The sequence below is a fragment of the Topomyia yanbarensis genome, chromosome 1 (genome assembly GCF_030247195.1).
Source record: "Topomyia yanbarensis strain Yona2022 chromosome 1, ASM3024719v1, whole genome shotgun sequence".
NCBI classification, from domain to species: domain Eukaryota; kingdom Metazoa; phylum Arthropoda; class Insecta; order Diptera; family Culicidae; genus Topomyia; species Topomyia yanbarensis.
In genome coordinates, this window is record NC_080670.1 from 49720503 (window position 1) to 49733609 (window position 13107).

Sequence of the window (13107 nt, forward strand, 5' to 3'; positions counted from 1 at the left end):
AATCACGAAAATCAGCTTTATCGATTTATGTAATAAAAAGATTTTTTTTCATTTAATGACCCAATTAAAAATTTTCATTCGGTGTAAAAAAACTTTTCTAACACTTTGACGATTGAATTTGGTTCGCAAATAAAACTTTTGAAAAGAATTTCAAGATTTTCATAATTTTTTTATTCTGCTGGTATTTTGACAGCTCCATTAACAAACATGATCATTTTGACTTCAGCGCGTATGTCGTTTTGTCGTTAGACAACGAATATGCACTACATGTTTTTTTGCGTGAATGCTATATGGAAAGTTCATACTCTGCGAGTCAAGAGCATGGCAAACAACATTCAATGGCACAATATGTCGTATTAATGATTTTTAATCATTTGATGCAAAATTTCAACAAACATTCCGGGTTTAAATCAACAAAAATGTTTGTTAGCCTTCAGATAATAAACAAGTTTGTTGAGTTTGATCCAACATCTTGTTAAATGTAAAATCCATTTTTCTGCGTGAAAGTTTCCTGTGGTTTTACAGTGTGATTTTTATCAGTGTATCCCAGTAAAGTTCAGCTGGAAATGAGCCGGAGTTACAGTTAGTATTCCGGCTCGAGTGACACAACCGATTCTAACTAGAATCGGTTGTGTCGCTGGAGCCAGTGTGCGAACTGGAACCAGCCGGAATTCCGGCTCATTTCCGGTTGAACTTTGCTGGAATGTAAAGGGTCTCACTGCACATAGGACCATTTCAATAAGTTTTCTAGAAATGTCATTTGGTGTATATGCGAAGATTCGCTTGATTTATAATTGAAGAACAAAAAGAATATTTTTATTTATTATCTGCGTGATTGAAGTAACTGCAATATTTTTCTCTTATTTCTTTCGCATTCGTTGTAGAATTTCTGCTTAATGTGCTTTTTACACTTGGAATGGTTCTGTCACAGGATTCTTCGCAGCAATTGATATGAAAATAATCTGGATTTTCCTGCGCCAAAAAGTTGTGCAAATAACAGGCTGCCATTGTTACGATTGCTGACTTCTCAGGACTCAAATATATTGGCTTCTGGAACACTCCAAATCTGGAAGCCAGGATTCCGAAAGCGTTTTCAATTGTAACGCGGGCTCTTGACAGTTTTTCGTTGTATACTAGACGATTTTTGTCAAGCGCTTTCAGGGCATAAGGTTTCATAACATTGACGTCCAAAGCAAAAGCCTCGTCGGCAACAAAAACGAACGGAAATTTATCAGAAGTTCCAGGTAACGGTGCTGGATCTGGCAAATTTAATTTGTTTTCCTTTAGAAGCTCTCCAAACTTGGAGTAATAAAATACTCCCCCATCAGAAATTCTGCCGTTCATACCTGCATCAACCATTATAAATTCTTTTCTCGCGTTGGCTACAGCTAACAACACTATACTGTAGAACCCTTTGTAATTGTAATATAACGCTCCTGAGTGTTCCGGTTTATGAATCGCAATGTGTTTGCCATCAATCGATCCTACACAGTTATAGAAGCCATGCAACATCCCGAAATCTTTGGATAAGTTCTGCCATTCTTGAGGCGTATTGGGGAACTGAAATAGAGAATAAGCCATTACCAAACAAAATTATATTTGTTTTAGAACATATGAAATGTTCCGAATAGGAATTGAACATTGTATGTTATTGCTATCATGGTACGATTTTCTTGAGGATTTCTCATAACCAATCGTACAACTGCACCTGTGTTAAATAATGGAGGTGCATGGGAATGTGCATCAAATGTTTGTCGAAAGATTAATGCAGACTGACCTTCATGTATTCTTGTAGAACGTAAATAAACACCTCGCATGTTTCGACGATTGCAGTGCTGATTGAAGCTGGGGATATTATCGCAGAGAATTTGAGGTCCTCAAAATTTCGTCCTGTCGCCAAATACCGTAGAGTCACCGCCAATCTTTCGTGAGCAGAAATACAACGTCTCATCACGGTGTCCTGCCTAAAAATGTGCGGTTGTACCATTTTGAGCAATTTTTCGTATGTTTCCTTGTTCATTCGAAAATAATTCCGGAAGTCTTCCTCATCACTTATACTGATTTCTCTTAATAAACGGACGTGTGTATATTGGTCTCTTTTCTCCAACCATTTTTTCATCCAACATCGTCGAACCACACGCCGTTCAGCCGCAAGCGATATAATTATAGCAATACATGCTTTTTTTCGTGACTCCATGTTTGTACCAAGAAATTTCCATACACACCAATTTATTCGGAAGGTGAACTTGCACTACTTGCACTGCCTTGATTTCCTCTTACCGAAAACAGTAATGACAGAAATAATGCGCGTGTAAGGCTGTGGCAGTAATGATGAGCAGTATTGTGGGAATGATGAAAGGCGAAGCAGAAGTGTCATTACTTAGTAATGACACTTTTATTGCTCGTGTAAGGGGCCCTATTAGGGGCCCTTACACGCACAATAAAAGTGTCATTACTAAGTAATGACATTACTGAAATTGTATGGAAATTCCGTCATTACTCGCCTTACACGTTCATTAAAAGTGACATTACTGCTCAGTAATGACACTACTAGCGCCTCGTGTAAGGGGCCCTAATGAGCTGGCACGGTAAGCTTGTCCGATGAGCTAGAACGGTGCAGTAGTGTAAGCTATGGAACGAAAGAATAGGACAAAGCAAGAAATATGCGTTGGTGAATGTGCGACAGGTTGCTGAAAAAACGATGCAGGCATCATTACTAATACTAACGTGTTGTTTTTTATTCTTTTTTGCTATAGCTGAGCTATAGCTCCGTGCAGCGTGCTAGCTATCACCGTGCTAGCGAGAGCTCTCGCTCATCGGTGCTCGTGCTACTTGCTAACTCTAGCTCATCGGAAACCAGCGCAAGCACTAGCTCAATGAATTTAGTTCTGGCACATTATGAGTCAGTGCACAGCAATAGGAAACGGAGCAGCACCGTTCTTGTGCATGCCTGGTATCAGGGGATATCATATTATTCGTAGCTATCTGTCGTATAGGAACCAATTCGTATCTATTGGAGACTCGTGTAGCTCTTATAGACCAATAGAAATAGGAGTGCCCCAAGGCAGTAATATTGGGCCACTGTTATTTTTATTGTATATCAATGACCTAGGTAGACTCGGGTTAAAAGGGACTCCTCGTCTTTTCGCGGATGACACAGCGTTGTTCTACCCGAACAACAACTGCCTGGATATTGTACGCGACATTGAATCGGATTTTAAAACACTAACGACGTATTTCAACGAAAACCTTCTTTCCTTGAACCTATCAAACTAAATATATGCTGTGTCGTTCATCTAGAAGAGCTATAGGCGTGCATCCAGACCCAAGAATGGGACAGTCTGTAATTCAGGAAACTAACTGCTTCAAATATTTAGGACTTCACTTAGACCCCACACTCTCTGGATTGAGCATATAAAATCTATAGAGAGAAAAGTTGCATCGTTATCGTTTGGTCAAAGACGCATTTCTTTCATCGGACCTAAGTTTTTCAACCAGCTTCCTACTGATTTAAAGCAAATAACATGTCGCACTCGTTTCCAAGCAAAATTGAAACTAATTTTAAAAAAAATAGGAGAATTTTTAATATAAACTTCGTTCACCACCAATCGAGCTTATTCCTTTAGCTATAATTGGTTAACATTTCTTTTAATAAAAACAATTGATAAATGTATTTTTTCTAGCAATAAGTAATAAATAAATTTAAATTATTATGAGCTTCCTGAAAAGCTACGATGGGACCCTTAAAAGGATTCTTTTCCGCTGGGTACTCGCCGTAGCTTCTTGTCAAATTTTGTGTTTTGTCGGTCTCGTATTGTTTTTTTTTGTTCTCAGCGTTTCCGCGATTCGTAACTTTGTTTTGTTGTGCTGACTTTTTTTTGTACGCTGAGAACTGATGTGTCCACTACCAGGGGGCTCCGTTTGTGAGCTTTTTGGTGTGGGGATAAGAGGCGGGCTATTTAAAAAAAATTGGTTGGTTACCCAAATGTTGGTTGAATAAATGTATAAAGTTAGTTTGCGTTTCCTAATAGTTGATGTTTTAGTGTTTGAAGTTTTTGTAGTTTTGTGTAGTTTGAAGGGTCTCATGTTTCGCGTTCGTTTCTGGTAGTTTTTCGTTGTACTCTGGGTAGGACCGCTCGGGAAAACAGTCCCCACTCTGGTTTTAGAAGCTGGCTTATTGTTTGGTTCTTTTTTGAGACTCTGCCGGTGATGAGAACCACGAGTTGGTGTAAATTTTCGGTTAATTAGTTGCGGACTCTTTGCGTATTGTTTGGTGTCGTCCCACGAGACGGAGTACCCTTCGGCTTTTGCGTCTGCCGTTTCGTTTCCCCCAAATTTTAAATAAAGCTATCCCGCCCTGGGGTTGGGTTTCTTGTCGGGCAAGCGGTCCTCGTAAGAGGAGGCGCTTAAATCGCTTGTTCAGTGATTCAGGAAAGCGTTATATCAGACAGTTAAGGCTAGTTTACAGTTCGGAAAAAGTGTCACGGGATTTGGGTCCCTATGTATTTTAAATGGAGCTCGGGATTTCAAATCCCGTGACGAGAAATGAGTCTACACAAAAATGACAGTTTTCCTGAAGTGTAAACCCAACCGCGGGAAACATCACGGGATTTTAAAACTCTCCACACAGAAATCCGGCCGGGAACAATTCAACACAAATTGTTTCCCACGGGGAAAATAGTATTTTTATGAGGTTTGCAATTCGCTGCAAGTTTGATACTGTTTGTATTTTTATGAAGCAGCAGAGTTTTTGGTTTGACAGTTTGGAGAGATCTCTGTGGGAAATTTTCCCTGATCAAATCCCGACGCAAATCCCGTGCGAAATCTCGTGACCCATTTCCCGAACTGTAAACTAGCCTTTACGTAGGTACGTTTGGCGAGCTACAAAAGTTTCAAGTCGATCGGTCGATGTTTTTTCGACTAACATAGAATTTTTTTTTTAAATGTGTACCGATATCATATACAGAGAACTATTTGACAACGCTGGTTTTAGTGTCAAACAAAAACGACGTAAGAAACCCTCATGTGTGAGTGAAGCAACATCAACGTCAATTAGTTCTCTTCGCTCTGAATTCGACGTATTGTTCGCCATAGTTATCCTCCAGGGAGAGATACGCGGAGAGAAATGGAGACATAATGGCAACCTATACGATTTCATTGTTATAATATAACAGTGCTCAGGTAGATTGGTTCGGCTGGCCCATGAATTTGACAGTTTCGCTGGCTCAAGATGCACTCTTAGCAAAAATGAAAATTACATTTGACGTAAACAACGCAGCGACGTATTTTTCTGTCCGATAATAAGATTTGAAATGATATGATATGTAAAATTGAATATTGTGACTCTTTTGATGTAAAACTCAGACTGAATGACATAGAAAAAGCCGAACACCTCACATTTTTACATGTAATAAAATGTAAATTTATGTGAATTAGGACGCTCCTTTTATGTGCATCTGGCAAGACGTGAAGCTACATGATTTTTTTGCTGTGTGGCGTCTCCGCATATCTCTCTCTAGGGGATAACTAGTTCGCCAGCATGGCTGAAAAGTCAACATGGAGTTTTTTGGAAAAAAAGCTTCACACTACCGGACCATATCACGTCACTCTTATTTATTTTGGGTGCTTTATCTTCTAAAAACTTCCTTCGCTGTACAATTACCGCCAGCAGTTTCCTGAGAATCACTTTTCAAATCCTTGCTTGATTCAACGATTCAGTTCTCGATTTACCCGTGTAATATTGGGTCAGTTATCCATATATGAACCTCGCAATTGGAATGAATTGGTACCACTTCAAACCGTACCTTCCACTTCGTTATCATCTCGAGCGCGTACTGCCCGGTATACGGTTATGTTATGGCAGGTAGCGTTCCATTCCATATCGTTTGCCCTAGTAGCAAGCAGTAGAGTACCGTCTTACTATCACCGGAGTAGTTTTCCTACATTGCACATTTCTCTTCGCCATCGTTATATTTTACGACGTGTTTATTTTAAACACTCCCTTTCAATGAAAGTTTTTTTTTTTTTGGTTTTCCTGTTTATTTTTGCTCAAGTTCTTCTCCGCTGCCGTTTGCAGCAGCATAGTTTGGTTTTAAAACACTACCGCATGCTGGCAAAAGGTTGTTTACTTGAAGAGTTCGGGCAAAAGTTTTCCCAACACTCAGAGAACCGTCAAGCACTTCCGACCTACCGACCCCGACCGACCGACGCGACGCTGGAATTGCAGTGCTGGTGGAAGTGCAACTTTTCGAATGGCACTGAAAAGCGAAGATTTCCGCATTTTCAACTCGTTAGTCTTCCAACTCCGAACTATGGAAATCATCCGATGGCGACAATTTTGGCTGAATGGTGCTCGTTCCGCTAGCTGCGGACTCTTCTGCCTGGCGGATCTGTCATCTTGACACACTTAGTGCGCATACGGCTTAGGATCCGATATTTGGAGCAAGCATAAATACAAAGCGTAAATTATTTCGTCATATTTGGGTGCACTTTTCAGCGGGGGAGCCATGTGTCGCATTTTCTGAATGAGGTGAAACATGCCCTGATTTGCAGAAGTTTGGCCCGTATCTAAAATACAGCGAAAGGGAATGGCGAACTCGGATGCAGTGCGGTGAAATGAAAATGTGCAAATGAAATAAAGAAAAAAGAAACGCCGTTTGCATTACGAGCAAATGATGTGAAATGATGAAAGAAAGGGAGAAAATTTCCTAAGTGCGACGGTAAACTGCTTCCGTCGATAATGGAGTAGTGGAACTGGCTGGAGTATGTTGTCCTTAGCTACCCGGAACGAAGAAAAGTTGAGTGGCTGCGCAATGTGTGAGTTGTTGTACAATAAAACGGGAATACAAATTAATGCTCAGTATCGTCAAATAGACAATTAGAAGGGTGCGACCGGTTGCAGAAAAAAAATCCTGTTTTAACCCACCAGCCAGAGTAGAGCGAGTTGAGAAATACTCCTCAGGAGCCGAGAGTAGTTACAACAAAGTGGTTGGTGGAGGAGTTTCACAAGTTCGTCAACGCGAGAAACAATGTCAATAAGGACATTAAGTAGGTTCTCCATCCAAGGTGTTTTTTTAGGATTTTTTTTAACTTTGAATCCAATAGGCGCCCTTACACGAGGCGTTGGTAGTATATATTTACTAAGCAAAAATGTTTTTTGAATGTCGAAATAAATAAAAATAGCAGATCTCTAAAGAATCTCGCCCCCCCCCTTCGAAGCGGGAGAAGTAGAAGCTGGTTGGTTGGTGTATTGAAGTAACAGTGCAACCTGATCGAGGTGCACGTGGCGATCCAGTTAAAAAAGGGCAACGGAGGAACTCAGGCAGTGATGATTCGTTTCCCGGTAACCGCTACTGACAAGGCGCTAGAGGTAGGCAAAACTTCGATTGGATGGTTGGGATGCCCATTGAGAGCCACCCCACTCGTGAATAAGCATGCGGAAAAATGCTTCAAGAATTTGGGCTTTGGACCTTTGGCAGTGGCTTGAAGAGGCGTAGATCCAGGATGTGCTAGAACTGCGGGTACACGGGTCATCTTGAGAGAGACCGCACGCGGAGTCCGAAGTGTATGCTTTGCACTCCAAAGCACGGAAACGGCTATCATACGGGTAGTTTCAAATACCCTGCATACAAGAGGGCAACTGCAGGCCAAAGGGGTAATGGAGATAATCCAGTGCTGTATCAAGTCCCCCTGATACCGGTAACTGGGTGGCGGATAGATCGGGAACGGCTGTGATACAAGTTATGGGCAGATTCCCCATTGAAGAAGTGGTAGAACGCTCATACGAAGGTTTCGTGATTGCCAAAATCGACGGCATCATCTTGTGCATTTGTAACTTTCCTCCAAGGTGGACAGTGGAGTAGATCAGCCTAATGCTGGAGCAGTAAACCGAGTAGTTGATCAGTCGAAAGCCGGTAGGCATTAGTGGTGACTTCAACGCCTGGGCTGTAAAGTGAGGCAGTAGAGCTCTAGCGGAGTTAGACGTACGATTGTGCTATGAAGGTTCCGTTAGCATATTTCGAAGAGACGGAAGGGAGTCCATCAATGACGTCGCATTGTGCAGTTCTTCACTGGCGGCCGAACATTGGCTGGAGAGTATACGAGAAGTATACCCATTACGACCTCCAGGTGATTCGCTATTATATCGGCCAACGAAACACTGTTGCAGCATGGAGAAGGATGACCGGCGAGCGAAATCGGAAGACGAAAGCCCTCAGCGAATTCCTCTTCGTAAAGGCACCTCGGGCGAATGGCGAGACCGAGAACGTTAATGCAGCTGATCTAGCAAAAAAGATGGTGACGGCTTTTGACGCTACAATGCCTCGAAAACTGGAGCCCGCGCAATAGACGGCGTCTATCTTACTGATGAAACGAGACACTCAGTATGCCACACGCTGCTTGTCTTAAAGCCAGAAGTCGGGCTCAGAGGGCAATATGGGAGCCAAACCGAGAGGAGCGCAGGCGGTGTTATTGAAATCTAGGGTCGCTTCAACTGGCACTAGAAGCTGCGCCAAGAAATAGACGCCAATTCCTGAGGGAACGCGTACCGAGTCGTGATGGCAACAATAAAAGGTCTGTCGACGGCAACCGAAATGTGCCCGGGTAAGCAGAAAATTATCGTTGAGGGTTTCTTCCCGAAGCACGATCCAATTACTTGGCCACCGACACCGTACGGTGAAGAAGGAGCAGCAAACACTGACGATTGGGATGGTGCTGCAGAAGTGTTTAGATGAAAGCAATTTTCTCGAAATGTAGAAGGTACAGAAGCTGATGTTGCTGCCAAAGCTAGGCAAGCCACTGAGCGATCCGGACTCGTATAGACCTATGTTTGCCGGATGCACTCGGAAAACTCCAGGAAAGAATGATCCTTAACAGTATGGCGAAATGCACGGAGGGCGAGCGCGAACTGTCCAGGATGCAGTTCGAATTACGCAAAGAAGTATCGACAGTGAAGGCAATTCGGACAATGCTCGTGAGTGCAGAGAAGGTATCTAAACAGAAGCCAAGAGGAGATCAACACTGCGTTGTGGTCAAGATAGATGTGAGGAATAACTCTAACATCGCCAGCTGGGAAGCCATCACTGCAGCGCTGCAGAGAATGTGGGTCCTCGACTATCTATGTTAGATTCTGAAGAGCTATTTCTAGAATAGAATGCTGTTGTACGAGACTAGCGAAGGGCAGAAGTCAATGCGAGTCGGGCATTCCTCGGGGCTCCATTCTCGGTCCAACTCTTTGGAACGGGATGTACGATGGCGTCTTAACACTGTGGCTGCCCAGGTAAGTGAAAAATCGCGGATTTCGTGGACGGACGACTAACGGTGATGGGTGAGGCATTTGAAGAAGAGAGGGTTGACGGACACAATTGACTCAATCGAGAACTGGATGAACGGGGTCAAGCTGATGATATTTCACCACAATACGGATGTGTTGTTGGTCAGCAACTGCAAAGCTGTTCAGCGGATGCAGTTCGATACCACGTGATTGCATCAAAGAATGGACTGAAGCTATTGGGAGTGATAATCGACAACCGGTTGAGCTTCAACAACAACGTCGACTACGCCTATGAAAAGTCGACGATGGCCAAGAACGCAATAGTCAGTGGTCTGAGAAGCAGCACGAGACGTCTGATATCTAGTGTTTCGTCGTCGATACTGCAATATGAGGTTCCTGTCTGGGGTGCAGCGGTGAAAACAAAGTGGAACCACGAAAAGGACGTTCTGGCTGATGTTTGTACGAGTCGCGAGTGTGTATAGAACGATATCGTCGGAGGCAGTATGCGTTATCGCCGGGATGATCACTATCTGCATAACCCTTGCGGTGATGGTGAGAATCGATTCGATGGCAGCAGGAATGGGACAATACGGAGAAAGGACGGTGGGCCTACCGACTTATCCCAAACCTGTCGTGTTTGTCAAAGCACGGAGAGGTGAACTTCCACCTGACATAGCTACTGTCGGGCGTCAGCTGCTTCAGGAACTATTTTCATCGGTTCGGGAACGCAACGTCACCGTTGTGCCTGCAGTGTGAGCACATCGAGGAGACATCGCAACATGTGGCCTTCGAATGTCCGAGGTTCCAGGCACACATAGGGAGATGCTTGAAATGGGTGTGCCGAACATTAATCCGGATAATGTCGTCTACAAATTGACAAGCTACGTGAACACATGGAACGCGATCAAAAGAGAGGTAACCACCTTACAGCGGAAATTGCCTGATGAGCAGCGAGAAACGGTTTCAGGAGAGCGATCATCGTTGGGAACTCTCCGCCGGAGTACGCTGGATCCACCGCCGAGGACTAGTCGAGTTAACTGTAACTGAGCACCAGGTATGGATAGTCGGGACGCCACCGAACCGTACACCACGCTCCACCCGGAATCGCGGGGCCGACCACGGTACCCTACCGGTTGACCCGACAGAAATATGGCGGAAACCAAAAAATAATCGGTATAACGAGAGCTTCTTTTGCCGGCGTCCTCTCCATCGGCGTAAGCTAGATTCATCGCCGGGGACTAAACTGAGTAGACCGCGACGAGACTCCACCTGTCGTGGGTCATCGGGGAACCAACGAACCGGACACCCTACTCCGCTGGAATCGAAAAACTGACCTTACACCTGGCTGGTTGGCTCGGTTTCGGGAAAACTTCTCTCGCCGGGGAATTCTCCATCTAAGTAGGCTAGGTCCATCGCCGGAGACTAGACCGAGTAGTTCGCGAACAAGTCGGGAGCTCAACGAGTAAGTGGTGCTTAATGGTACGAGAAGGAAGTTGCGGTGCTGAATTGCACAAGGGAGCCGAGTCGTAGTGCTGAATGGCACTAGTGAACCGAAGAACTCAGTAAATTAGACAATCTGGAGATTGCTGCCCAGATTGTCCTCGTAGGGGAATAGCACTAATTCTGTACTTACAGCTAATTTTCTTACTGCCATACAGAAATTTTTGCTTTGTGTGGATGGGCGTAAACTGGCAATGGGTGGGGTGCTGGTACTCTACTGCAGGAACTAATTATTAAGTAGTTGGATTATAGTGAGTGCTATGCACATAACAACCCCTTCCCATAGTAATCCCGTAAGGTACTGCCTGAGAGGAACCAGGTTGCCAACCCGCCGTCGGAAGCAAGCAAACCTGTGATCCATTCGTATGCCCGGCTTACTCAAACATCCTATCGGAAAGCACGCCTAAACAGCGATGTGACGTAGCTACATTTAGTGGTGGAATTAAAATAAAATTGGCAACGCTAGCTAAATGCAAACACAAATGAAAACTAGTGCCCCTATTATTGGCTCGAATCAAAAGTCGTCGAAATGTTAATTGACGATATGTTCAACCAGAGTGTTCATTTATGTTTACATTTTGCTAGCGTTGCCAATTTTATTTTGTTTCCACCACGCCAGGCTGGATGTTGTTGGCTCGAATCAAAACTTGTCGAAAGTAAACAAAGTTCATTTCATATCGTCAACCTGGCGCCCAGGTGGTGAAATCAACGGGGTGCTGGAGCGTCGCCAAAAAAAAATTATTTTCCAGATTAAATTTTACTAAACTTCCCAGTTTAACTCAGCCGGAACCGAAGCGGCGCAAAGCCGCTGATGATCCGCCGGGCGAGGTGGCCACCGACCCGCCGTCGGAAGCAAGTGAACCTGTGATCCACTCGTTTGCCCGGCTTACTCAAACATAGGGGCTATCCTTAGTTTAAGTCCGACTGAGCGGTAGCGAACTCGGACAGCACGCACAAAAGCGATGTGGCGTAGCCACATTGGGTGCTGGACACAAACTAAAATTGGCAACGCTAGCAAAATGTAAACACAAATGAACACTCCGGATGAACCTATCGTCAATTGACATTTCGACGAGTTTTGATTCGAGCCAATAATATGGGCCCATTTACCTATCGTCAATTGACATTTCGACGAGTTTTGATTCGAGTCAATAATAGGGGCCCCGAGTGCAATTGTGATTTTCAACATATTTTCATTTGAATGTTTACACAGTTTTTTTCAAACAAGTTCATTCTAGTTTATATGTCTATTCTCTGTGGTGTTTCTTATGTCATTCGACAAAGCGTTCGAGCAGTAACAGATATTGGCTATAAACGTAGACTTATCTAGCTGCGTTGGTATTGTGCCATTTTGACGTTTGAATTGGGAGGAAAACAAATCATTTTCACGGCGAATTAGGGGGAAAACAAATCGCTTCTGGGCTTAAGTGGAGGGCGGTAGTATAGAAATTTGAGATCTCAGTGTGCGTATTTTAAATGTTAGATAAATATCGCAATTGGTCATTCAAGTACACTGTCAAATTTCCACAACTGCAAAGCTGTCAGAATCGTTTCGTAAATTCTAATAAATTTTATTGACGGTATGCACTTTTGAAACATGAGAAAAAAAGTATTGCTCCTTTGTTCATACTTTCTAGCGAATGACAATTATTCAAACAGTGAACCAGCAGGCAACAGTTGTACTTGCTGGCTGGCGATCCTTTACCCCCTCCTTTTTCTCGCAGGAGTCGTTCTTTTAATTTGATCCTAATTTAATTAAACTTGAAAGAAAACTGCTTCCTTTTGTCTGTTTTCTCGCCTACAGGAGTGCCGAAGGTTCGGTCACGTTCTCACCGTGCTCCTTTGTCCAATTGTCACTACTATACAAAGAAGTTTAAGAAGTCACTACTATACAAGCCACTGATTCCAACCGGACCGCCAGGTGAATGCCAAGTAGTTCCAGTTCCGTCGTTTCCATTTTTTCTCTGTAGTGCTAATTTCCGCTCAGATTTGGATCGATTCGCGTGATAATTGGCCGATGAGTTGCTAACAGAAGAAAGAAAAAAAAACAGTTCACTTTTCTTTAATGAAATATGTGCACTTCATTCGGAAATTCTTTTCCTTCGCCTACGTCCCAGGGTGAATGAACAAAAAAAGACTCTAGCCGGGGTGCAATCGGAATTGGATTCCTGCCGAGTTGCAAATTGAAAGCGAACCTTCGGTAGGAAACGAAAGACAATTTTTCACATGCTGCCTATTTGCACAGAGAGCAAGAAGAATTCAACTTGCTCGTTGTACGTAGAACTATTCTAGTTATAGCTGGAATATATTTGAGCCTCCTTGACGGTTTCCTACAC

At 43.5% G+C, this 13107-nt stretch overlaps 1 protein-coding gene across 2 annotated transcripts; it reads right to left on the bottom strand.

Moving 5' to 3' along the window:
• Positions 1-717: 717 nt before the first annotated feature.
• On the bottom strand, positions 718-2306 carry LOC131677574 (putative nuclease HARBI1). 2 transcript variants are annotated; one of them, XM_058957463.1, is made up of 3 exons: positions 1778-2306; positions 1347-1560; positions 718-1259 (listed from the first exon to the last, which is right to left on the bottom strand). In XM_058957463.1, exons 1-3 carry the CDS (start codon positions 2195-2197, stop codon positions 817-819), a joined length of 1077 nt encoding a protein of 358 aa, XP_058813446.1. In that variant the 5' UTR covers positions 2198-2306; the 3' UTR covers positions 718-816. The 2 variants fall into 2 exon arrangements, with proteins under 2 accessions (XP_058813446.1, XP_058813445.1); XM_058957462.1 differs by having other exon boundaries at positions 718-1560.
• Between the last annotated feature and the right edge of the window lie 10801 nt (positions 2307-13107).

Coding starts and splice junctions, on each gene's coding strand:
- LOC131677574 (XM_058957462.1), bottom strand. CDS start 2,197: ATGGAGTCACGAAAAAAAGCATGTATTGCTATAATTATATCGCTTGCG. Junction 1,561..1,777: donor TTCTACAAGAATACATGAAG/GTCAGTCTGCAT, acceptor TCTCTATTTCAG/TTCCCCAATACGCCTCAAGA.